Raw genomic sequence first — 26,391 nt, 5'->3', positions numbered from 1 at the left:
GTGTGTGTGTGTGTGTGTGTGTGTCTCAGATCACAGCAACATGTATTTCTTATCGTGGCTCATGATCAATTGTGTGACCATCACGGCCATAGGTTACTTACTTAGTCCCCCTATGGATGGCTATGCAGGTTGTTTTCTATTTTCTGGTATTTCAGATGAAGAGCTGGGAAGGGCCCTGTTGGTTGACATCTATGTTGCTTGGATTCAGGTGTGACTTATTAACTTGGTTGAAACTACGATGCTTTTCATAAGTCACAGTGTTGTCAGGACACGGTGGATCACACCTGTAATCCCAGCACTTTAGGAGGCCAAGGTAAGTGGATTCCTTATGCCCAGAAGTTCAACACCAGCCTGGGCACCACAACGAAACCCCATCTCTACCAAAAAAAAAATACAAAAATTAGCCAGGCATGGTGGGGTGTGCCGGTGGTCCCACCTACTTAGTAGGCTAAGGCAGGAGGATCTCCCAAGTCTCAAAAAAAAAAAAATTAAGAACATAAAACCCAGTGCTTTTATTCCACAAATACAGCAACTCTTTCCTGGGCCATTCTGAGTTCGTTCTCTCTCCCTCTCTGGAAATAACCAATAAAGCCCTAGGATTATTTGGCGGGAGAAGAGACGTGTTCTCATCTGAGCTGGGGCTCAGGTTACAGCCACAGCTGCAGGCGCTGAATTTCCTTCAGACAGAAAAAACGCTTGCAGCTGTCTCCACTTTCTGCAGTAAGGAAACAACATTCCAAGCGAGGAATTGTGGCCAGGAAACCGAGAGGCCCCACATCTTCTTTCTTTTCTTAATGCATTTTTCCTAAAACACACACACACACACACACACACACGCACACACAGCAAAAACAATCCAATAAGATTGCATTTAAACAAGATTCAAAAGCAATCAAATTACCGTGTTGAGAAATTCATAATTTGTTAATAAGCATAGACGTCTAAAGAAAAGCAAGGCGCAGTGTTCATCAGAAAATGGGATGTTATTTATCCCTGGGGCAGGGAGGGGTTTTAGGATGGGCAGAGCACATGAGGGGCTTCTGGGAGGACGATGATTTCTAGATGCAATGACAGTACTGTGGCCCTTGCTATGTAATCATTTGCCAAATTATATGTCTGTGTTTAGGGCACATTTCTGGGTGCATGTTACATATTCTACAATGGTAAAAAAAAAAAATGTTTTTTAAATAAACACAGCTACATATTCAGGGTTATAGCGGTGAAATAAATGTTATTGCTGTTTTTTTTAGAATATTCCACAGCTGAAAACCTGAACCCAGTAGTACAAGTACCCATTTTTTAAAAGACTCCCAAACCAAATGCACCAAACACAGGTGAAGTTTCTTTCATTCGTTAGGGAGGTTGGTCGTTTTCCTGATGCCTGGAAGATGTCACGTGGTCAGCATAGTCTTCTGGTGACGGTTCCCGATTTTTGTCTGAAATTCTTGGCCAAAGGAAAAAAAAAAAAGAGAATGAATGAGTCTACTTATTTTATTTTTTATAAAAGGAAGGTATGTATCATAGTTCTTGAATTCTAAATGTAATTTCTGTTTGGCAGAAGTTATAAATATCTACTTGAAGATATAACACAGGAGAAAGACAACTGGTAAACCAAATTTAATAAATGTAATAAACAGTTTACATTGTGTTATCGGGAAAATCATATTCTCTTGTTATGGGGAAAATCATACTGTGGGCTTGGAAGATGTCACACAAGGGAAATAAGCACATACATTTATGAGACCAGCCTGGCCAACATGATGAAACCCTGTCTCTACTAAAAACACAAAATCAGCCAGGTGTGGTGGCTCATCCCTGTAATCCCAGCAACTCCGAAGGCTGAGGCAGGAGAAATGCTTGAACCCAGAACCTGGAGGTTGCAGTGAGCCGAGATCGCACCACTGCACTCCAGCCTGAGCAACATAGTGAGACTGTGTCTCAAAAACAAACAAAAAAAGAATCACATACATTTAAACCCTAAATGAAATAGGCTACATAGGACGTTAGGACCCAGGGGTCATTCTAATTAGAAACAGAAACGTTTGATCCAAGAGTAGAGAGACCTCTTTCCAAATGAAAGAAGATTTCCTCAGGAATGAGACCATCTTTCAGAACCACCCACTCACCCTGGGGAAAGGTTTTTAGCTTAGCCGTTGAAAAGAAAAATGAATCATTTGGATATCTTTCCTCTTTTCCCCCACCCCCTTGGCTAGAGCAAGGTCCATTAAAATGCTCTACGTCCATCTCACCCTACCTAGTCTACTGGCTTTTGTTTTAATCCCGGCACCATTTATACAGACATTCTTTTTTTTCTTTCTTTTTTTTTTTTTCGAGGCACAGTCTTGCTTTGTCGCCCAGGCTGGAGTGCAGTGGCGTGATCGCGGCTCTCTGCATCCACCACCTCCTGGTTCAAGCAATTCTCCTGCCTCAGCCTCCCGAGTAGCTGGGCCTGCTGTGGGGGAAACCCCCTCAAGTGCCGTGGCAAAGGTCTGAAGCCTCACCCTGTTCCCATATAAATATTGATTTAGAAAAGAATTAGAAATATAGGCACTTTTTTACATGTATTGTATTTATACAATCATATATAATCTTATAGTTACTTAGAATCATAAAGATATATACTCAATGTAACCTTTAGTTGTACTAATGACTATCGGGTTATGAAGCATGGAACTCAGGTGACATTGTGAACAAAGCATCCTAAGGCAGGATGCCCTAAGCCTCTGTCCGCATAAGGGCTATTGGAGGGCGCCTCGGCTGTGCGGCAGCGCCAGCCCTGGGAAAGCGCCAGTGTTTAGCCAGCTAGGGAAGGAGACGTCCAAAATGGCCAAGACATCTCCTTCCTGGGGAAGTTAGGAGAAAACTCCGCTTCTCCAAGCTCTTGTGGTAGGCCTGACAGCTGCCAGGGAGACCCACAGACATCCGGGGGCTTAACTGTGTCTGTGTGATGCTGTGCTTCAGTGGTCACATTCCATGTCTGCTCTCACACCCTGCTTCTGCACCTGGTTTCTCTTTTTCTTAGAAGATAAGAATAAGCCGGGCGTGGTGGCTCAAGCCTGTAATCCCAGCACTTTGGGAGGCTGAGGCGGGTGAATCACGAGGTCAGGATATCAAGACCATCCTGGTCAACATGGTGAAACCCCGTCTCTACTAAAAATACAAAAACTTAGCTGGGCATGGTGGTGTGTGTCTGTAATCCCAGCTACTCAGGAGGCTGAGGCAGGAGAATTGCCTGAACCCAGGAGGCGGAGGTTGTCGTGAGCCGAGATCGTGCCATTGCACTCCAGCCTGGGTAACAAGAGCGAAACTCCATCTCAAAAAAAAAAAAAAAAAGAAAGAAAGAAGCTAAGAATAATAGGCTGGGCGCGGTGGTTCAGGCCTGTAATCCTAGCACTTTGGGAGGCCGACATGGGTGTATCACCTGAGGTCAGGAGTTCAAGACTAGCCTGGCCATCATGGTGAAACCCCATCTTAAAAAAAAAAAGTAAAAGAAAAAAAAAAGAAGATAAGAATAATAGTAGCGGCTGGGCGCTGTGGCTAATGCCTGTAATCCCAGCACTTTGGGAGGCTGAGGCAGGCAGATCACAAGGTCAAGAGATCGAGACCATCCTGGTCAACATGGTAAAACCCCATCTCTACTAAAAATACAAAAATTAGCTGTGTGTGGTGGCGTGTGCCTGTAGTCCCAGCTACTGAGGAGACTGAGCCAGGAGAATCACTTGAACCCAGGAGGCAGAGGTTGCAGTGAGCAGAGATCACGATGCAATGACAGCAAAACTCCTTCTCAAAAAAAAAAAAAAACAGAGCATCCCGGTGCTCGGTGCCACTGCTGGACTCCAAGCTTTGGTTGGCAGTGGGCCCCTGAACCCAGACTCTCTTTTCTTTTCCTCGGTGTCTTATGTCTTTTATTTTTACAGTTTCTCATCTCCACACCAGCAGGGAGGGGCTCACAGGACCCTGTAGGGTTGGACCCTACAGCCTGCCACCACAGCTGGCTAATTTTTGTATTTTGAGTAGAGATGGGGTTTCACCATGTTGGCCAGGCTGGTCTCGAACTCCTGACCTCAGGTGATCCACCTGCCTCGACCTCCCAGAGTGCTGGCATTACAGGCGTGAGCCACCGTGCCTGCCCATGGACATTCTTTATCTGACCAGTAAAGTGAGGTATGATTATTTTAGAAAAACTTGATGCATTTGGGGGGTGGGGATCACCCATCATTTCGCTGCATGTACATCATTACCATTTCACTGTAGAATGTTTTGCTTATCAAAGTTAGAATATTGGTTTTAAGGAGTTCAAGGCTTCAGTGAGCCATGACTGCACCACTGCACCCCAGCCTGTGTGACAGAGCAAAACCCTATCTCACACACACACAAAAAGGAATGTCATATCAGCAGTCAGACTCCCTGGGTGTCAGCACTTCCTGGCTGTGTGGCTTTGGGTGAGAAATTAACTTCTCTGTGTCTCAGTTTCCTCATCTATAAAATGGTAATTATTAGACTAGTACCAAACTCACAAGGAGGTGGGAATTCGAGGAGTGAATTCAAGTCCAGGTCTTGGAACACAGCACTGCGAATACTCCACAAACGTGAGCTATGCTCGCCCTCCACGCAAGGGGCTGGAAGGACAAAGTGAGTTCATTCATACAAAGTGTTTGGAACAGCCCCCTATAACATGAGACACCATTTTGGCTCTCTGTAAAGATTCACTATTAAAATTAAGGAAAAGGTTTTAATTGGGAGATGTGGGAGTTTCATATCTTTATTATATACAGTTACAAACTTAAACTAAGGCTAGATTCTAAAAATATGTCTATTTATTCAAAGCACATAAAAAGATCCTCATCATTCATCATCAGAGATATGATTAAAACCATGATGAGCTGCCAGCCCCACTGGCCTCCCTCCTTTCTTTTAAACACAGCAACTCAGGCTGGATGCAGTGGCTCACACCTGTAATCCCAGCACTTTAGGAGGCCAAGGTAGGAGAATCCTGACTTGAAGTCAGGAGTTCAAGACCAGCCTGGCCAACATGGTGAAACACCATCTCTACTACAAATACAAAACTTGGCCGGGCGCGGTGGCTCACACCTGTAATCCCAGCACTTTTGGAGGCCAAGGTGGGCAGATCATGAGGTCAGGGGATGGAGACCATCCTGGCCAACATGGTGAAACCCCATCTCTACTAAAATACAAAAAAATTAGCCGGGCGTGGTGGCGCACACCTCTAGTCCCAGCTACTTAGGAGGCTGAAGCAGGGGAATCGCTTGAACCCAGGTGGCAGAGGATGCCGTAAGCCAAGATCATGCCACTGAACAACAGCCTGGGTGACAGAGCAAGACACCATCTTAAAAAAAAAAAAACTTATCTGCGTGTGGTGGCACATGCCTGTAATTCCAGCTACTCAGGAGGCTGAGGCAGGAGAATCGCTTGGACCTGGGAGGCGGAGGTTGCAGTGAGCAGAGATCATACCACTGCACTCCAGCCTGGATAACAGAGCAAGACTCCATCTCAAAAAGAAAAAGAAAAAGAAAAAAAAAGAAGAAAGAAAACAAAGAACGCCAACCCAGTAACAGCATCTCCACCAATCATGCCATCTCTGGGTTTGAGCCTCTGAAGTCAATAAACTCTGCTTTCAAGCAGCTTATGTGAGCTGCTCTTTTTGGCCAAGAAAAGCCTCCCTTTGTTTTCCCCTCAGATGCATCTGTGGCTTGCTGTAGCTCTGCATCTCGGGTTATAATCCTTTGTGCTTACTCCTGAATGGCTTCCTGATATTAAAATGTTTTTCTCTGATGTATTTTTTTCCAGGTTGACACAATAAATAGCTTATTTCTTTAGCTCATTTATTGTCCGTGTCTTCTCAACTGTCAGCTCTGCGGGTGGGGACTTTCTATCTGTTCTGCTCCCTCTTGTGACCCCAGCTTTTAGAACAGGGTTGTGCTGTGTTGAACTGTGTCCCTCAAAGTTCATGTCTACTCAGAACCTCAGTGAGGATGAGGTCATGCTGAACTGGGATGAGCTGTAGATCCAATGACTGGGTCCTAGTAAGAGGAGAGACACAGCGGGGCACAGTGGCTCACGCCTGTCATCCCAACACTTTGAGAGGCCGAGATGGGCGGATCACCTGAGGTCAGGAGTTCGAGACCAGCCTGGCCAACATGGTGAAACCCCATCTCTTCTAAAAATACAAAAATTAGCCAGGTGTGGTGGTGGGCACACCTGTAATCCCAGCTACTCGGGAGGCTGAGGCAGGAGAATTGCTTGAACCTGGGAGCCAGAAGTTGCAGTGAGCTGAGATCATGTCACCGCACTGCAGCCTGGGCAACAGAGCAAGACTCCATCTCAAAAACAAATTAATAATAATAAATCTTTTTTATTGTTATTTTTTATTGCATTTTAGGTTTTCGGGTACATGTGCAGAGCATGCAATACACTTGCATAGGTATACACATGGCAGTGTGTTCTGTTTGCTTTCTCCCCTTCACCCATATTTGGCTTTTCTCCCCAGGCTGTCCCTCCCCACCTCCCCCTCCCATTGGCCCTCCCCTTTTCCCCCCAATAGACCCCAGTGTTTAGTACTCCCCTCTCTGTGTCCATGGGCTCTCATTTTTCATCACCCGCCTATGAGTGAGAATATGCGGTGTTTCATTTTCTGTTCTTGTGTCAGTTTGCTGAGAATGATGTTCTCCAGATTCATCCATGTCCCTACAAATGACACAAACTCATCATTTCTGATTGTTGCATAATATTCCATGGTGTATATGTGCCACATTTTCCCAGTCCAGTCTATCATCAATGGGCGTTTGGGTTGATTCCAGGTCTTTGCTATTGTAAATAGTGCTGCAATGAACATTCGTGTGCATGTGTCCTTATAGTAGAACGATTTATAGTCCTTTGGATATATACCCAGTAATGGGATTGCTGGGTCAAATGGAATTTCTATTTCTAAGGCCTTGAGGAATCGCCACACTGTCTTCCACAATGGTTGGACTAATTTACACTCCCACCAACAGTGTAAAAGTGTTCCTTTTTCTCCACATCCTCTCCAGCATCTGTTGTCTCCAGCTTTTTAATGATCGCCATTCTAACTGGCGTGAGATGGTATCTCAATGTGGTTTTGATTTGCATCTCTCTGATGACCAGTGACGATGAGCATTTTTTCATATGATTGTTGGCCTCATATGATATGTCTTCTTTCGTAAAGTGTCTGTTCATCTCCTTTGCCCAATTTTGAATAGGCTTGTTTGTTTTTTTCCTGTAAATCTGTTTGAGTTCTTTGTAAATTCTGGATATCAGCCCTTTGTCAGATAGGTAAACTACAAAAATTTTTTCCCATTCTGTTGGTTGCCGATTCACACTAGAGACTGTTTCTTTTGCTGTGCAGAAGCTGTGGAGTTTCATTAGGTCCCATTTGTCTATTTTGGCTTTTGTTGCCAATGCTTTTGGTGTTTTGTTCATGAAGTCCTTGCCTACTCCTATGTCCTGGATGGTTTTGCCTAGATTCCTTCTAGGGTTTTTATGGTGCCAGGTCTTATGTTTAAGTCTTTAATCCATCTGGAGTTAATTTTGGTGTAAGGTGTCAGGAAGGGGTCCAGTTTCTGCTTTCTGCACATGGCTAGCCAGTTTTCCCAGCACCATTTGTTGAACAGGGAATCCTTTCCCCATTGCTTGTTTTTGTCGGGTTTACCAAAAATTGTATGGTTGTAGCTATGTTGTGTTGCCTCTGATGCCTCTGTTCTGTTCCATTGGTCTATATCTCTGTTTTGGTACCAGTACCATGCTGTTTTGATTACTGTAGACTTGTAGTATAGTTTGAAATTCGGTAGTGTGATGCCCCCTGCTGTGTTCTTTTTGCTTAGAATTGACTTGGCTATTTTGGTTCCATATGAAGTTCATGGTGGTTTTTTCCAGTTCTGTGAAGAAAGTCAAAGGTAGCTTGATGGGTATAGCATTGATTCTGTAAATTACTTTGGGCAGTATAGCCATTTTTACGATATTAATTCTTCCTAACCATGAACATGGAATGTTTCTCCATCTGTGTGTGTCCTCTCTGATTGAGCAGTGGTTTGTAGGTTTCCCTGAAGAGGTCCCTTACGTTCCTTGTGAGTTATATTCCAAGGTATTTTATTCTTTTTGTAGCAATTGTGAGTGGCAGTTCGTTCTTGATTTGGCTCTCTTTAAGTCTGTTATTGGTGTAGAGGAAGGCTTGTGATTTTTGCACGTTGATTTTATATCCTGAGACTTTGCTGAAGTTGCCTATCAGTTTCAGGAGTTTTTGGGCTGAGGCGATGGGTCTTCTAGGTATACTATCATGTCGTCTGCAAATAGAGACAATTTGGCTTCCACCTTTCCTATTTGAATACCCTTTATTTCTTTTTCTTGCCTGATTGCTCTGGCTAGAACTTCCAGTACTATATTGAATAGGAGTGGTGACAGAGGGCATCCTTGTCTAGTGCCGGATTTCAAAGGGAATGCTTCCAGTTTTTGCCCATTCAGTATGATATTGGCTGTTGGTTTGTCATAAATAGCTTTTATTACTTTGAGATACGTTCCATCGATACCGAGTTTATTGAGGGTTTTTGGCATAAAGGGCTGTTGAATTTTGTCAAATGCCTACTCTGCATCAATTGAGATAATCATGTGGTTTTTGTTTTTGGTTCTGTTTATGTGGTGAATTATGTTTACAGACTTGCGTATGTTGAACCAGCCTTGCATCCCCAGGATGCATCCTACTTGATCATGATGAATAAGTTTTTTAATTTGCTGTTGCAGTCGGCTTGCCAATATTTTATTGAAGATTTTTGCATCTATGTTCATCATGGGTATTCGCCTGAAGTTTTCTTTTCTTGTTGGGTCTCTGCCGGGTTTTGGTATCAGAATGATATTGGTCTCATAGAATGATTTGGGAAGGATTTCTTCTTTTTGGATTATTTGGAATAGTTTCAGAAGAAATGGTACCAGCTCCTCTTTGTGTGTCTGGTAGAATTCAGCTGTGAACCCGTCTGGACCTGGGCTTTTTTTGTGTGGTAGGCTCTTAATTGCTGCCTCGACTTCTGCCCTTGTTATTGGCCTATTCATAGTTTCAGCTTCCTCCTGGTTTAGGCTTGGGAGGACACAGGAGTCCAGGAATTTATCCATTTCTTCCAGGTTTACTAGTTTATGTGCATAGAGTTGTTTGTAATATTCTCTGATGATGGTTTGAATTTCTGTGGAATCTGTGGTGATTTCCCCTTTATCATTTTTTATTGCATCTATTTGGTTGTTATCTCTTTTTAATCAATCTGGCTAGTGGTCTATTTTGTTGATCTTTTCAAAAAACCAGCTCTTGGATTTATTGATTTTTTGGAGGGTTTTTCGTGTCTCAATCTCCTTCAGTTCAGCTCTGATCTTAGTTATTTCTTGTCTTCTGCTGGGTTTTGAGTTTTTTTGATCTTGCTCCTCTAGCTCTTTCAATTTTGACGATAGGGTGTCAATTTTGGATCTCTCCATTCTTCTCATATGGGCACTTATTGCTATATACTTTCCTCTAGAGACTGCTTTAAATGTGTCCCAGAGATTCTGGCATGTTGTGTCTTCGTTCTCATTGGTTTCAAATAACTTCTTTATTTCTGCCTTCATTTCGTTGTTTACCCAGTCAACATTCAAGAGCCAGTTCAGTTTCCATGAAGCTGTGCGGTTCTGGGTTGGTTTCTGAATTTTGAGTTCTAACTTGATTGCACTATGGTCTGAGAGGCTGTTTGTTGTGATTTCAGTTGTTTTGCATTTGCTGAGCAGTGCTTTACTTCCAATCATGTGGTCAATTTTAGAGTAGGTGTGATGTGGTGCTGAGAAGAATGTATACTCTGTGGTTTTGGGGTGGAGAGTTCTGTAAATGTCTATCAGGTTTGCTTGCTCCAGGTCTGAGTTCAAGCCCTGGATATCCTTGTTGGTTTTCTGTCTGGTTGATCTGTCTAATATTGACAGTGGAGTGTTAAAGTCTCCCACTATTATTGTGTGGGAGTCTAAGCCTCTTTGTAAGTCATTAAGAACTTGCCTTATGTATCTGGGTGCTCCTGTATTGGGTCCATATATGTTTAGGATCGTTAGCTCTTCTTGTTGTATCAATCCTTTTACCATTATGTAATGGCCTTCTTTGTCTCTTTTGATCTTTGTTGCTGTAACGTCTATTTTATCAGAGATGAGGATTGCAACTCCTGCTTTTTTTTGCTCTCCATTTGCTTGGTAAATCTTCCTCCATCCCTTTATTTTGAGCCTTTGTGTATCCTTGCATGTGAGATGGGTTTCCTGGATACAGCACACTGATGGGTTTTGGCTTTTTATCCAATTTGCCAGTCTGTGTGTTTTGATTGGTGCATTTAGTCCATTTACATTTAGGGTTAATATTGTTATGTGTGAATTTGATACTGCCATTTTGATGCTAGCTGGCTGTTTTGCCCGTTAGTTGTTGTAGATTCTTCATTATGTTGATGCTCTTTAGCATTTAGTGTGATTTTGGATTGGCTGGTACTGGTTGTTCCTTTCTATGCGTAGTGCCTCTTTCAGGAGCTCTTGTAAAGCAGGCCTGGTGGTGACAAAATCTCTGAGTACTTGCTTGTTCGCAAAGGATTTTATTTTTCCTTCACTTCTGAAGCTCAGTTTGGCTGGATATGAAATTCTGGGTTGAAAGTTCTTTTCCTTAAGGATGTTGAATATTGGCCCCCACTCTCTTCTGGCTTGTAGAGTTTCTGCCAAGAGATCTGCTGTGAGTCTGATGGGCTTCCCTTTGTGGGTGACCCGACCTTTCTCCCTGGCTGCCCTTAGTATTTTCTCCTTTATTTCAACCTTGTTGAATCTGATGATTATGTGCCTTGGGGTTGCTCTTCTTGCAGAATATCTTTGTGGTGTTCTCTGTATTTCCTGCAATTGAGTGTTGGCCTGTCTTGCTAGGTGGGGGAAATTTTCCTGGATAATGTCCTGAAGAGTATTTTCCAGCTTGGATTCATTCTCTTCGTCACATTCTGGTATGCCTATCAAACGTAGGTTAGGTCTCTTCACATAGTCCCACATTTCTTGGAGACTTTGTTCATTCCTTTTCGCGCTTTTTTCTCTGATCTTGGTTTCTCGTTTTATTTCATTAAGTTGATCTTCGACTTCTGATATTCTTTCTTCTGCTTGGTCAATTCGACTATTGAAACTTGTACATGCTTCGCGAAGTTCTTGTATTGTGTTTTTCAGCTCCTTTAATTAATTCATATTCCTCTCTAAGGTGTCCATTCTTGTTATCATTTCCTCAAATCTTTTTTCAAGGTTCTTGGTTTCTTTGCATTGATTTAAAACATGTTCTTTTAGCTCACAAAAGATTCTCATTATCCACCTTCTGAAGTCTAATTCCGTCATTTCGTCACAGTCATTCTCCATCCAGCTTTGTTCCCTTGCTGGTGAGGAGTTTTGGCCCTTTCTAGGTGGCGAGGTGTTCTGGTTTCGGGTGTTTTCCTCCTTTTTGCGCTGGTTTCTTCCCATCTTTGTGGATTTATCCACCTATCGTCTGTGTAGTTGCTGACTTTTTGCTTGGGTCTCTGAGTGGACACCCAGATTGTTGGTGATGAAGTATTTCTGTTACTTTGTTTTCCTTCTACCAGTCTAGCCCCTTCGCTGTATGACTGCTGAGGTCCACTCCAGGCCCTGCTTGTCTGGGGTGCACCTATAGCAGCTGTGGAACAGTGAGGGATGCTACCAGTTTCTTTTCCTGCTATCTTTGTCCCAGACTGATGCCTGCCAAATGTCAATCTTTTGGATATAGAGGGGTCAGGGAGCTGCTTGAGGAGACAGTCTGTACTTTGTAGGAGCTCAAGTGCTGAGCTGTGAGCTCTGTTGTTCATTCAGGGCTGTTAGCTGAAAAAAACCCTTTTTTTCTCAGATGCTCTGTCTGGGGCGGGGGTTGGGGCTTTCCTTGTGAGTGTCCGCCTCGCTGTCCTGCCCAGCTAGGAGGCAGTCTAGTCACTATTTGCCTGCCGAGGCTCTGCCCTACCGGTGTGAGGTTCACCCTGTTGCTGCAGGCTCTGCCCTTCTGCTGTGGTCTCCGCCCTGTTGCCATGGGCTACACCCTGCAGCAGAGTCTCTCTGTTGTACCGGGTTGCCTCGGCAACAGCAGGCTGTGTCAGCAATGGGCGTGTACCTCAGTAGGGGCTGATTGCCTCGGTAATGGCGGACGCCCCTCCCCCATGGAGCTGTGCTTTAAGAAAACCTCCTCACTGGGAGCATTTGGAATCGCCATTTTGTTTGTCGCACTGCGCTACCCCAAACACTGTGTCCCTGGGATTTCCTGGTCTGGCTCACTGTTTAAGTCCCATTCAGTCTCAAGTTCAGCCCTCTCAGGTCTCAGTTTGCCGGTTCAACAGGGCACCCGTAACAGTGCACTTTTTTATGGAGTGCTGTGCTCTGCGCTCCGGCGCAGGCCGGAGCCACACCGGCTGCCGGCTACACCAGCCAAGACCTCTGCCTGGCGTCCCGCATCTCTTTTATACCTGGGAATTTCCCCATTCTGTAGGCAACTAAGATCAGTCTGGAAATGCGTCCCCGACTCACCCTCTCCGCGCATCCAGCAAGAGCTTCAATCAATAATAATAAATCTTAAAACAGACACCTATGTAGATACTTACAAAGGATGTTGGGAGCATTTTATTTCTCATCGAATACAGGGGGAGGGTCATAGTGTATAAACTTTTCTTGCCTCTCACTGTGTTCACTCAAAAGGTCCCAGTGGAAACTCTCCAGTTCATCCTTTCAAGACTGCAGAAGATCCCATGTGTGGCTGGACTGTGGCTCTCTTGATCACGCCCCTATCCGTGGGCATTCGCAGGGTTTGGGCTGTCTCGCCAGCACAGTGAAGTCACCCTGGTGCTTCAAACCTGAGCCTGTGACAGCCTGTGAGAGGCTAGAAATCCTCCGTCTTCATGAAGCCAGTCACCTCATGCACCATGGCGTTTATGTCACTTTACATTGTGTGTGTGTGAAAGCCATCATTCGCTAAATGTCACTGATTGAATTATGCCACTGTTCAGTGGTATGACTGAAATGCTTTGACACATCTTCATTTTTTAATGAACCAGGGGACTTTTCTAAGAAGCAGAAGTGATTTTGAATTATCTCAGGGAATAGGGGATTCTCTGTGGAGAGAGAAGGCTACGGGCACAGAAGGGGAAAATGTCCTCTGTGAAAACTGTAGGATGGAAAGATTTGTGGCAGCACCTCTCTGCGATCCTGGAACCAAGGAAACAGACTGAATAAGGTTTTCTTTCCCTACTTCACCTCCTTCCTCTGCCCAGAGCTGAAATCCTACCTTTGTTTTCCTCTTAGAAGCAACAGGGGATAAAGGGACAGGGATTTGGCTGGGCACAATGGCTCATGCCTGTAATCCCAGCACTTTGGGAGGCTGAGGCAGATGGATCATGAGGTCAGGAGTTCAAGACCAGCCTGACCAACATGGTGAAACCCCGTCTCCACCAAAAAAAAAAAACACAAAAATTAGCCGGGTGTGGTGGTGCATGTCTGTAATCCCAGCTACTCAGGAGGCTGAGGCAGGAGAATCGCTTGAACCGGGAGGCGGAGGTTGCAGTGAGCTGAGATCATCCCACTGCACTCCAGCCTGGACCACAGAGCAAGACTCCATCTTAAAAAAAAAATAAAGACAGAGAGAGACACACACACAGGTTTGAATTCCAGCTGTGCCCACCACCAGGCATGTGCTCAGTAGATGGTGTAGGGGGCTGCCCAAGACCACTCAAGACTCAGAGAACTCAGAAAAGCAGCTGTGCTCAAGGTTACAGTGTATTACAGTGAAGAATAGAGAAGTAAGCACTGTCCACACAGCTCCCCTGGGAACAGACAACAGGAAGCTCACGCCTGCCCTCCTCCCGTTAGGCCCATATAGGACGTACCTGTTTCCCCTTGCCTTCCGCCATGATTGTAAGTTTCCTGAGGCCTCCCCAGCGGCTTTCCTATACAGCCTTTCAGAACCATGAGCCAATTAAACCTTTCTTCTTTATAAATTACCCAGTCTCAAGTAGTTCTTTTTTTTTTTGAAATGGAGTCTTGCTCTGTTGCCTAGACTGGAGTGCAGTGGCACAATCTCGGCTCACTGCAACCTCCACCTCCTGGGTTCAAGTGATCCTCCTGCCTCAGCCTCCCAAGTAGCTGGGACTACAGGTGCATGCCACCATGACCAGCTAAGTTTTGTATTTTTATTAAAGATGGGGTTTCACCATATTGGCCAGGCTGGTCTCAAACTCCTGACCTTGTGATCTGCCTACCTCGTCCTCAAAAAGTGCTGGGATTACAGGCATGAGCCACTGTGCCCGGCCAGCCCCCCAGGTAGTTCTCTATAGCAGTGCAACAACAGACTAATACAGCAAAGAACATCTGGAGCTGTGTGTGGAGGAGGCTCTGGGTGCCAGTCTGGGGGTGGGAGGGCTGCTTCCCATAGACCAAGGAGGCCTCACCTTGCTTGGGGATCTGCAAAGTGGAAGGATATGGGAGAAACAGAGATGGTGAGAGACATTAAGAGAGGTTCAGACAGCTGGGACAGAGGACCTGTGTCAGGGGCTCAGTGAGGAGGAATGCAATGGCCTTTTCCAAAAACCTCGTCCAAAGCCAGCTGAGTGTATCTCCTTGTCTCTTGGTCCTGGAACCAGGGTGACTTGGGTAGGAAGGAAGGAAGTGGAGGAAGGGCGGGGCCCTGAATGATGGAACCAAATCAGATTCAAAGTGTGCGCTGTGTGGATTTCATCCGTATCTGCCACCCTGTGAGTAGACTGTTTTCTTTCCCTCAGTGACACACACATGCACACACACAAGTTATGGCCCATACAAGGACTCACAGATGCACATACAGACACAGACATGCACACACATTATAGTCAGAGACCTTCCTCATCACAAACACACATGTGCAGACATGCCACAAACACACAGACATTCACAAAGTCACAGATACACAGATTCATAGCAGCACATAGAAAAGTGTTCATGAGTCTGGTGCAGTGGCTCATGCCTGTAATCCCAGCACTTTGGGAGGCTGAGGCGGGTGGATCACCTGAGGTCTGGAGTTCTAGACCAGCCTGGCCAACATAGTGAAACCCGTCTCTACTAAAAATATAAAAATTAGCCAGGCATGGTGGAGGACGCTTGTAATCACAGCTACTCGGGAGGTTGAGGCAGGAGGTTGCAGTGAGCTGAGATCTCCCCATTGCACTCCAACCTGGGCAACAAGAGCAGAATTTTGTCCCAAAAACACAAAAAGTGTTCACAAACTCCCAAACCTACAATGTTAAACACCGTGTCCCAAGACTCATCAGCCTAGACACATACATGCATATCAGCCCGCGTACAAACACAGATCAATACAGACACACTCTGTGCAGACATATACACCTACTCATGCACACACTGACACATTCACTCATGTAGACACAGACACCCTTACACACCTAATGGCCGAAGGAGGAACACACACCTATATGCACGCTGGGACACTCAGACACAATTCACACACACCCCTAAGTGTACACACACACACACACACTCAAAGACACATGTGTCAATCACACACAAGGTTTGGATCCTCCCACCCCCTCTGAGTATCCCTGACACTTCACCCAAATCTGTCTCCCGCCAGAGTCTGTTTCCCTCTAGAGTGAACCTAAGGTTCTGCACTCCATTCCAGCATCTTCAGTGTGAGTCCTTGAGTAACTCGAGATGAGATGGCAATAGAGGCTTCAGCATTTTTAAGTCAAGGAGGTTTCAAATGGAGCCTGCAGAGCAAGTCCCCCAGAGGCAGCCAGCCAATGCCTCTGGGGTATGGTTTCAAATCAGAGATTTGACTCCAAATCAGCCTTCATCTGGACCAGTCCAGCCACCCCTCACTGTCGCTAAAGAGAAAAGTGAGAGGCCACAGGTGATTGCAGAACTCAGACATGACAGGGAGAGATGCTGCCCTGAGATGGGGTCGAGGGAGCTTTCTGGGTCCCCCTGCCAGGCTCACAGAGTGTGGCAAGAGAAGAGGAAATGGTTAGAGATGGGGGGAGGGGTTTGGAGCCCGGCTGCCTGACTCCCCCAGCGCCGCCCCTTGCAAGCTGTGTGACCTTGGGCTGGTTACTTGACCTCTCTGTGCCTCCACATCCTCATGGAAAATGGGGATCATAGCAGAGCTTTCCTCACAGCACTACTCAAGGGACTAAAGAGGGTGTGATGTGTCTGTGAAGCCATCTCGTCTTATTTCTGCCTAGGTATCAGGAGCCGCCAGCTCTTCACTGCACACCTCAGCCCTGACAGGGACCCTAGGGCAGCGATCCCCAACCCGGCTGCCCCTGGAACGACCCAGAGCCTATGCCCAGCCTGCACATGGGAACCACTCTCGGAATCTCTGAATGGTGTAGGGCACGGCTCGGGTAGCAACAGTCCCTAAAGCTTCCTGGGTGACTCCAAGCAGCGGGCAGCCGGGGCTGACAACCGCGACCCCAGGGGTCCTAGAGAACATCAGACCCCACAGCCATGGTTCTCAAACTGATCCCGCATCGCAGGTACCTGGGGGTCTTTTGAAAACGCAGCTTGCTGGACCCCACCCCCAAAGGGGTTCTGTAGGTCTGGGGTGGGCTCAAGAATCTGTATCTAGTCCCTAGGAGACGCAGCTGGTCCTGGACCTCACTTTGAGAACCGTTGTCTTGCAAGAAAGCTCGCTTTCCCCAGCCTGGCGTCCACAGACCAGGGAGCGTTGTCCCTTTAAGGCATTGGACCAGTGCCCTGAGCACCCGAGCGCTAGGGAAGGGCGGTGGCGCGTACGAATTTAAACTGCTGTCCTGGCGCGCCTTCTGTTGGAAAGAGCGGGCACAGCAAGTAGCGCTGACTCCTCACCCGTTCTGGAGTCGTAGGTAGGCGGGGGCGACAGGAAGGGTCGTCGTCTGCGGCCCCTCTTCCCTCCCGGCAGTTCTAGGATGTGGCCACATTCCCCGGAGTCTGGGGATCACTCCTTTCCTCGCTTAAGCAGGCCGAGGAGCCAAGACACACGTTCAGCCTCTGGGGCAAATGGAAAGGTCCGGACCCAGGTATACCTCGCGGTGGGGAGGTGGGCTGGGGGAGCAAAGGGGAGAGGAAGGTTCTGGACCCCGGGATGCCTCTGCCTCACTCTCGAAGGAGGATCATTCCGTCCCTCCCCTGGGGCCGGGAGGCCAATTATTCGAGGGGGCCCTAGAGTAAGACAAACATGGGTTCGAGCTCCCTTCCTTGCCTCTCTGAGCCTCGGTTTCTCCATCTGGGAAATGGGGGTGAAAATCTGCCTTCATCCTCTTCCCTCCTTCATCCTGCCCTCCTCTCTACAGAGCCAAATAAAGACTCACAGACATAGACACTCGAATGTGCTCACTCGCAGATGCAAACACACGCACACAACCTCAGCCCACCAGTCACCTGCTCAGCTCAAATAGGGCTCCTGCAAACCCCTTCACCCACTGCCTGCCAACCCCACCACCCTGCGGCGGGCCGGCCTCAGCCCTCTCTCCCATGTTCCTTGCTCGGCCTCCTCCTGCACCCCACAGACCTAAAACACAAACCTCTCCCGCTCCTGCTCAAGCTCCTCCTGTGGTTCCCCAGCGCTTAATGGGGCCCAAAGGCCCTGCCAGTTTGCACACCTCCCCACCCCCACCCCAGCAACCTCGTCACACGCATTTGCTGCCTCACGTGAAAATCCAGCCAGACAGCGACCACCATGGAGGCAGGAGGCCTTCTTTGGCATCACTCTGCCTCCTCTGCAGCAGCATTTAGCCTGACTTGGGAGGGGCAGTAATTACACATTAATAAGCCCCTATAGTCACACCCCTGGCTTGGGGCTTTTGCCCTGTCCCTATCATGCCCTTCCCCCAGGCATCCGCTGACCGCAGCCCCTCACCTCCTTCGGGTCTTTGCAACATTGAGAGACCCCATCTCTACAAAAAAATATATATATAAAGTAGCGAGGCTTGGCGGCGTGCGCCTGTGGTCCCAGCTACTAAGAGGAAGGTTGAGGTGGGAGTATTACTTGAGCCCAGGAGTTCGAGGCTGCAGTGAGCCGTGATCGCGCCACTACACTTGTTACTTTCTCAGTGAGGGCTTCCCAGGCCACCCGGTTTATACCGTCTCCTGCCCGGCCCTCCTCGGGCCCCTGCCTGCCGGACTTTTGTCCCCAGCAAGTCTCACTCCTTAATGCATGGATTTCGTCCTCATCCAGGGAGCTAAGCGCAGCCTCCCGACCGCATGCTCCCTGCAGGACGGTCCTGTTTCCTGCACCTAGAACAGGGCCTGGGACGCGCCGACCCGGGATAAATCTAGATTCCTCAAACTGCGCTGCAGGCTCCTCCCAGACGGTCGCCTTCTCTTCCAGGAGAGGGCAGCCGCGCTCCGTTCCACCCGCCCCCAGAGGTTCCACGCGCGGGACAGACCGAGCTGCTGCCGCCTGTGCTGGTCTCTGCGCGCCAGGACCCTTCCCTGCGGGACCTCAAGGCCTTTATGCGGCTGCTCCTTCGACCCCAAACGCTCCTCCCCACACCCTCGGCGCACTCCCTCCAGGAACGAGGGAATGAAAAGAATGGTGTTTTTTCCAGCATATTCCCCACGGGACGTATCCGGGTTCCGACTCCCCGGGTCCCCGTGGTTCATTCCGACCGTTAGTCATTCCACAAATAACAGCAGCCGCAGGGTGCCACGCACCGTGCTGGGCCTGGGGACAAGAAGGGGACACGCCAGGGCTACACTTTCTCCCTATGGAGCTGGCCCTGAGCCGCTCTGCGGCGCCTCTCCCCGCCACGCCCACCTGTCCCCATGCCGCGTGGGTCCCTACAGCAACCACTCAGGGTCCCCTGCAGCGGCTGATGCTGCTGCGAGCCCACAGGGCGCTGGGGAGAGTTGGAAAGCAGGAGGAAGGGGACGCCATCTGAGGAATGCTCGGGCCGTGGAGGCAGCAGCTGGCCGGCACTGCGGTGAACCAGGAGCTCCCGGGTCCCTCCTCAGGCAAGCCAGTCCGGTGCGTATACCCGGGCTCTAGGCAGCAGCATTTCCCACGCGGCTCCCCCAGCCCTCGGGAGGGAGCAGCTCCCTGCATTGCTAATATTGGGACAAACCGACCTCCGTTTTTGCACTTTCTAATTGCTACCCCAGTCACCAATTTCCTCTTTTAACCTCCCTACTGACAGGTACAGTAGGTGCGCTACTGAGAAATGAGTGCATCAGGGGGCAGTAATCGCTCTCTAAAATAAACGAAGGAAGGCAGAAAGGGTTACTTTTTTTTTTTTTTTTTTTTGAGAAGGAGTCTGGCTGTGTTGCCCCAGGCTGGAGTACAGTGTCATGATCTTGGCTCACTGCAACCTCCGCCTCCAGGGTTCAAGCGATTCTCTTGCCTCAGCCTCCTGAGTAGCTGGGACTACAGGTGTGCCTGCCACCATGCCCGGCTAATTTTTGTATTTTTAGTAGAGACAGGGTTTCACCAGGTTGGCCAGGCTGGTCTCGAACTCCTAACCTCAAGATCCACCCACCTCAGTCCCTCAAAGTGCTGGGATTACAGGTGTGAGCCACTGCACCTGGCACAAGGGTTACATTTTTGTAGGTGGTCAGGAAAGCTCTCCATGGGAACGTGACATTTGAGGAAAGGTCCTAATGACTGTCCAGGTCGGAGCCACACCCACAGCCTGGGGAAGCACACTCCAGTGCAAAGAAAGAGCAGTGCAAACACCCGGGGGCAGGGATATGCCTCATGTGTCCTGGAGACCTGGGTGGCTGAAGCTACGAGACACAGAGAGGGCAGTGGGAGACGAGGCAGAGGGTGAGATGGGGGCAGTGTGTAGACCTGAGCTGTGCGAGAGAGCTGCCTGCGATGGTGGCAACGTCCTGCACCAGCTCTGAGCAGTGTGGCAGCTGATGGCCACGTGTGGCTCTTGAGCACTTGTGATGTGGCTGGGAAGACTGAGGACATGGATGTATAATTTTATTTAATCGTAATTACATGTAAATCCAGTGTACCCCCTATGATTATGTGGTTGGACAAAGCATGGCTAGACAGTCTTAAGAACTGCAGAAGTGATGGCACATGAAGGAGCCCTTGGGGTATTTGGGAAAGGGAGGGAAAGAAATCAGACCCCAGGTGTGACTTCTGAGAGGATGCCTCTGGCAGCCATGTATGGTGGGGGACACGGGATGGAGGGAGGCAGAAAACCCAGGTAGGATGGAAGGCTGAGTCTGAGGTCCAGGGCAGAGGCTAGGGGTGGAGGCTGGGGGGTGGGTGCATGTAGCTGCAAACTGGCTGTGTATCTGGGTGGAAGCTAGGGTGGGGATTGGCTGGGCGTGGTTCAGGCCACAGGGGAACTCTGGAGGGGACTTAGGGTCCCCATGGGTGTCCAAGGGCTTCAGAGCTGAGACTGAGGGCTAAGGCTGGAAGTGGGGAGGCATCAAGGAGGGGGTGGAAGACCAGATCTGCAAGGGGTGAGATGATGCTGGGGGGTAGGGAGGGCCAGACAGGGCACACAGACCTTGAAGCAACAAAAGACAATGTGTATAAACCAGTGACAGGGCAGTTCCCAGGTGTTCCAGACATGTGTGGCCCACGCTGCACACTCCCCCTGCCCCATCGCCCAGAGCACTGAGAGAGCACAATGCTGAATTTCACTTTACTGGAGAATCCAGGTGACACAGTGCACAGGGAGAGAAGCCTAGAATTGCTACCGTGCACAGGGAGAGAAGCTTAGAATCACAGGGGAGAAGCACACCTAGGGCCCTCCCCACCCACAGGAAACATCGCAGGCTGCTGTGCCCAGCCCTCCGCACACCCAGCCTGCTCCTTGGCAGGTGGGTCACTGTCCAGGGGCAGCCTCTGCAGGGAGGAGCGCCCAAGCCCTGCAGCAGCTCCCAGTTGGCTTCTACATCTCGATGTCCCTGACAGTTCAGTCCAGGCTGCAAGACCGTACCCAGGCCCCCCTATTTTTTTCCGAGACAAGCAGGGCAGGGCCCTCCCTGCACGTCGAGCTCCTTACTGCCAGGGTATGGAAATTGGGACGAGGAAGCACACACATTGCCCCAGGGACAGGAAGGCAGGAATGAACAAGGGGTCCTGTGGAGACCGATATCTAGGGAAATATCAAGCTCAGCAGGGGTTGGGGGAGCTGAGGCGAATTGCACAGCACGGACTCACACAAGGCACAGCACGGAGTCACACGCAGCTGAAGCGTTGCACTTGGGACAGCAGGTGCTGAAGCTGGAGAGCCCCGGCCCTGCCTACTCGGAAACCTCCCGGGCAGGGTTGGGATTTCCTCCCAGGTCTTTTCATCCCCTGTAAGGAGGGACGCACTGCCAGCTTCTGCACTGCCTAGGTGAGCCTCTGCCCCTCACTGAGCCCTTCAGGGACCCCTCTGGCTTTTATTTCACTCAGGGGATGAACCCAGGGACTTTGAAGGTCTCTAGGGCTGCAAGGCCAGCGCTGAGCAGTGGGTCAGCTACACAGGAGAGTGGGACCCAGGGGGAGCCATAACCAGTGGGAGGGGGCCAGGGCCACTTAGCCCAGAGGAGCCAAGCAAGACTCTGGATTTTGTGTGAATTCCCCCAAATGGAACATGTCGGCAAATAATTAGAATGTTGGGAAACACGGCTAAGTGACAAATTCAACTTGTGGTCAGGGGCAGGTGTCCTTGGCCTGGGGCTGGTTCCTTTGTACCAGGGGAGGCCTGTGGACATACCTGCTGTGTGTCTTCCCCTCTGCTCTTCTTCCTCCTCCTTCCCTTCCCCCGCCGTTCCTCTCCCTTTTTCTCCTCCCCTTCCCATCCCCCGTCAGGCTCTCAGACTTTTCCTTGCTGGAATAATCTCTCCTGGGTAGGAGCTGGGGCCTCCTCTGGCTGGGAGCTGCGCCCTGGCCCGCGCTGCGCAGCTGGTGACCAAACCGTCATCACAGACCCTGGGACGAGTCAGACTGGGGAGAGGGAGACAGCGACCGGCAGCCCCTGCCAGGCTCGGGCTCCGGGAGCGCCATGAAGAGCCCTGCTCGCCTCCGCAGATGCCCGGTGTCCACCCACACCCCCGCCAGGGGCGACCCGGGCCCCCCCAACCCTGATGCCCATCTCGGACCCTCGCCGCTGCTTCGAGAGCACTTCTCTTTCCTCCATCCATCTGGTCTTCCTCCGTCGGGATCGCTGGTGCTTCAGGCCCGTGAGGACCGGAGAGGGGAACGTGACACCGGCAAACGCGGCCTGGGCTCCGGGTGAAGCGAGGAGGTCGCGTCTGCGGAGGGAGGGAGGAAGGGAGGGAAAGGGAGGGCGGGGGGGGCACACTCGGGAGCCCTGCCGGGCCGGTTCACAGCCTGGGGGGCCGCTAGCGGCATTTGGGGGGGGCCTCTGGCCCCGACGGGCCTTCTTCCCGCGCGCGGCCTTGGAGCCCCTGGAAGCCTGGCCCTTGGCCTCGCCGGCCTTGACGTGGGCACCGGCGCCAGCGCTCCCCTTTTTCTTCCTGCTTCCAGCGGCGTCGTCCAGAGCCGAACCCCGGCTGCCGGCTTTCTTCTCGGGAGTGACGCCCTGGCCTCGGCCTCTGCCGCCCCCGCGCGTTTTGCTGGCCCGGGACGCGGTGGGGGGTGCGCCCGCCGGGGTGCGCCGGCCGGAGTCCGGCCCCGGGGAGCCGTGCGCGCCCTCTTGGCCCGGGGCTTCGTGGATGCCCTGTCCTCGGGCTCTGACGCCTCACTCTCCGTGTCCTCCGACTCTTCCTCGGACTGTTCCTCCGAAGCCTCCTCCGACCCCTCGTTGGACCCCACGTTCTCCCGGGCGGCCAAGAGCGCCAACACGTCCCCCAGTTTACCTTTGGGGTATTTGTACTTCCCGCCTTCCCAGGCGTTTTCTTTTTCCTCCTTCATCACCTCTGCCATATCCTGCACAGCCAGGAGCGCCCCCAGCTCCAGAAGGCCCCCCTCATCCTCACCGTCCTCGCCCCAGCCCCCGAAGAGGCCACGCCCAGCCTTCTTCACCTGGGGAGGGAGATCCAGCTGCGCCAAGGTGGAAATGCACTCCCGGAGGTCCCCGTAGTCTCCGGCCTTGCGCAGGACCACAGCGTCCACCTCCCGGCCCGCCTCCTCCACCTTCACGCAGGTCCCGCAAGTGTCCTTGGACATGACGGACAGGACCTGTCAGAGCGCGTCTTGCTTGTCTTTCTCGTCGCTCCAGCCCAGCGACTCGATCACAGAAGCGATTTTCAACATCTCCTCCCGGGCCCAGGGGTCCGATGGGTCGGTATAGGCCACAATGGCCACGAACTCAGGATTGTCCAGCCCCTCTGTTTCTTGGTCCTCACTTTCCTGCGAGTCGCTCTCCGAAACGTCGCTGTCCACCGGCTCCTCCTCTGGGGTGTCTCTCACAGCCAACAGGGCCACTAAGTCGGGATGCAGTTTTTGCCTTCTTTGGTGTTCAAGCGGATGGATTCGGCCCCAGCTGGCTCCTTCTCGGCCTCTTCTTTCTTGGCTTTATCGGTGACAGTGACCAAAGCCAAGAACTCGCAAGGACCGTCTTCTTCCCCCTCGGAGCTGCAGGGCGCCCACTGCCTAACCAGCTCCCTGGCGGCCACCTGGAGCGTGGCGTACAGCGCGCTCTGGTCCTTGTCTCCGCTCAGGTCGCCCTTGTCGATCTCCTCGATCACGATGCCCAGGCTGTCGTCGGAAGAGTCCTCGGCCTCACTCCTCGCGGAAGCAGATGGCCGCCCTCCTCGGCTTCTCTTCTTGCCCTTCTGAGTCAACCTGTTGCGTCTGGTTCTGTTTCTGCGACCCCGCCGGCCTCTCCTTGCGTTCTTGGCCGCCCCAAGAGGCGAGCCAGCCTGCCCTGTCACCTCCCCAGAATGCTGGGCCTGGGTCTCCGAAGCGGGAAAGGGTGGGCGCCTCCCCCGGGCTCCCAGCCACCGCGGCCTGCGTGGGCCCGTCATCCAGCAGCAGTCGTCTCATCTGCCTCAGGACCCTCGTGTCCTGCGCACGGTCCTTCCACAGAACCCTCCAGACCCCATCTTTGCCCTGGATCTCCCTGGGAATGGCAGCGTGATTGACGTCCTCCACAAACTCCAGCAGGGCGGCCTGGGCCTTCTCGTTCCTCAAGGCCTTCATGTGTCGCAGCCTGAACGTGCCCAGGGGCAGGAGGGAAGGCTGCAGAGCGGCTTCGACGTGCGGCTGCTCCAGGCCCTCCGGGATGCCGGTGACCAACAGGGCCCTGTTCGCATCCACGTCCAGGCCCCGGCACCAGTCCTGCAGAAGGCTCATGGCCATGGTGCCGCCCACTAGACGCTGATCTTGGGGCAGGAGGGAGCCTGAGATGGGGTCGGCTGCAGCGCACGGCGTCAATGCCACCCTGGAAAGCCATCCGCAGGGCTTAGAGTCCCGGTTCCAGCGAATGTGGCAAGGCTGTAGTGGGGCTGAGGACTCGGGGGCCCTAGCTGCCTGCTGGCGGGCTGGATGCAGTAACCTTCCCCCGGGACCCCTCCCCAGAGCTGTCTGAGGATCCGCAGCGGGGCTTACGTTTCTGCTTTCCAGGACAGCTCCCTCCCTCTTTTTCTGACACAGGACTGAGTGCCTGGACAACGCAGCCAGGTGCAGGGGGGCGGCGCCGGGTGCACCTGGAGGGGCGTGGGAGGTGGGAACCTCCGCTTGCCTGGTGCTCCCGCCTAGTTTGAGCGCGCACCCTCGGCCTGAATCTCAGCAGTTCCCCTGCGACGCGGCTGCTCCGGCCTGCGCCTGCGCAGACAGAGCCGCACGCTCTCCCCGGTCCCCCCCAACCGTCTCCATGGCAACAGTGCATCCTGGAGCTGGGGTCTGCATCGCTGTAGCCTGAGACGTTTCTCTTAAAGGTCCCGATAGGAGAAGGATTGGGGGCCTGGAAGCACCACTTATTCATCAGCAAAAAACAAGGCCAAAACCACCGAGGGCCAGAAATCACTCAAGGAGACCCACTCTCATTCAGGCCATAGAGGCTTCCTTCCAGAGGGTACGCGCTTCACTGGGGGTTACAATTCCCCTTCCAGTGGAGAGGTGGAATTCAGGATTACATAGGCCTAAATCAAGAGACACTGGCCTCGCACCGTGGGACTAGGACTCACTCAGGATACTGGCCTTATTCACAGTATACGGTCTCAGTATTAAATAGGGGGGCCCCAGCCCCATCTCTGAGGAACAGACACCATTTGGGGTATATGGACCTCACTTACGGGGTACAGACCCCACTCAGTGGGACTGACCCTCACTCCCAAACATGTCCCTGTATCCTGAACTACACATGCACAGTGAGTCCTATGGTTTTGCACATGTTACCCGGAAATCATAGATGTGCTGCAGGACCAAGGGCCCTTGGAAGAGTTGGGTTTTGGGTGTGCTGTGTTCATCTTCCTTCTGGAGGATTGACCCGTTGAGATGGGCAGGTGATGAGGAGACCCCCGGGTGGGAGCCAGACCCCAACGACACTGAGGCTTTAGAAACCAGGAGCAACATAAAGAACACGGGGCCCCAATGCCCATAAGCTGGGCCAAGGTCAGAGGCGCACCAGAACCAAGGCTGACTACAGAGAAACCGCGCTGGGGTGCACTGGCCACACCACTGGTCAAGCATACAGCGCTAGCACACGCACACACAGGTGAACACACGGAGACATACAGACAGACACACACATGCACGCAGACACACAGGCACACAGACACACGCACCCAAGCGCACACGCACACACGCGGGCGCAAACACACACACACACACACACACACACACAGACTAAGCCACGGCGACAAATCCAACAGTCGCAGGCAGCTCCTGAGGCTGTGGGGTTCTGCTCTTTTCCGGGAAGCCCCTCGGGGATAGAGCAGTTCCGCAGCACACAGGCTGACCTTACCTGCAAATCCCAGTAGGGGCAGCTTGCAAGGAGACGCACCCTAACACCGTCTGGGCGGGCCTGAAGTATCTAGGGGATCCTTGGGGATCCATCGCCCTGGGCATCCCTGAAGCTCCGCTGGACGTTTTCTCCGCCTGGTTCCTCCAAGCCGCACTCCGGAAATCGCGGGACCCTGGCGACGATCGCCGTGAGGGGGGAGCCGTCGCCCAACGGTGAGGCACTGCCGCAGTGGGCGCCTGCTTTCTCAAGTTGCTCAGACGGTTCCCCAGGACACGGTGACCGTCACTGTGACGCGAGCACCGGCTCAGCGCTCGAGCTTGTGACGCCCCGCCTGCGCATGCGCAGTGGCGCTCCGGGATGGCGGGCCGCAGTGTCCGTGCTCCCCGGCGGCAGCCGCACAGGACAATGCTGGAGGCGGTGCCCGGGGCAGTCCCAGGGAAGGAGGCTGCGTGCCACAAGCAGCGCAGGAGCCGGACAGTTCTGACCTCCGTACCTCTTTGAGACGGCTTTC

At 51.3% G+C, this 26,391-nt stretch overlaps 1 protein-coding gene and 1 long non-coding RNA gene across 2 annotated transcripts; both read right to left on the bottom strand.

Annotated features, from left to right (window-relative positions):
• Positions 1-487: 487 nt before the first annotated feature.
• LOC144580883 (uncharacterized) lies at positions 488-26,126 on the bottom strand. The gene is made up of 3 exons (XR_013531191.1): positions 25,881-26,126; positions 4,518-4,619; positions 488-1,444 (listed from the first exon to the last, which is right to left on the bottom strand). It is a non-coding gene; the product is annotated as an uncharacterized LOC144580883 (long non-coding RNA).
• LOC100415703 (PNMA family member 8B) lies at positions 13,631-24,280 on the bottom strand. The gene is given in 8 exon segments (XM_078361618.1): positions 13,631-21,702; positions 21,704-21,831; positions 21,833-22,227; positions 22,230-22,263; positions 22,314-22,640; positions 22,643-23,412; positions 23,415-23,883; positions 23,885-24,280. Coding segments are annotated over 8 exon segments (2,565 nt in total). The 5' UTR covers positions 24,275-24,280; the 3' UTR covers positions 13,631-21,650.
• Positions 26,127-26,391: the final 265 nt, after the last annotated feature.

Source organism: Callithrix jacchus, chromosome 22, assembly GCF_049354715.1.
Source record: "Callithrix jacchus isolate 240 chromosome 22, calJac240_pri, whole genome shotgun sequence".
Lineage (NCBI taxonomy): Eukaryota > Metazoa > Chordata > Mammalia > Primates > Cebidae > Callithrix > Callithrix jacchus.
The sequence above is the reverse complement of the archived record's forward strand: the minus strand, read 5'-3'. Positions and strand labels throughout refer to the sequence as shown.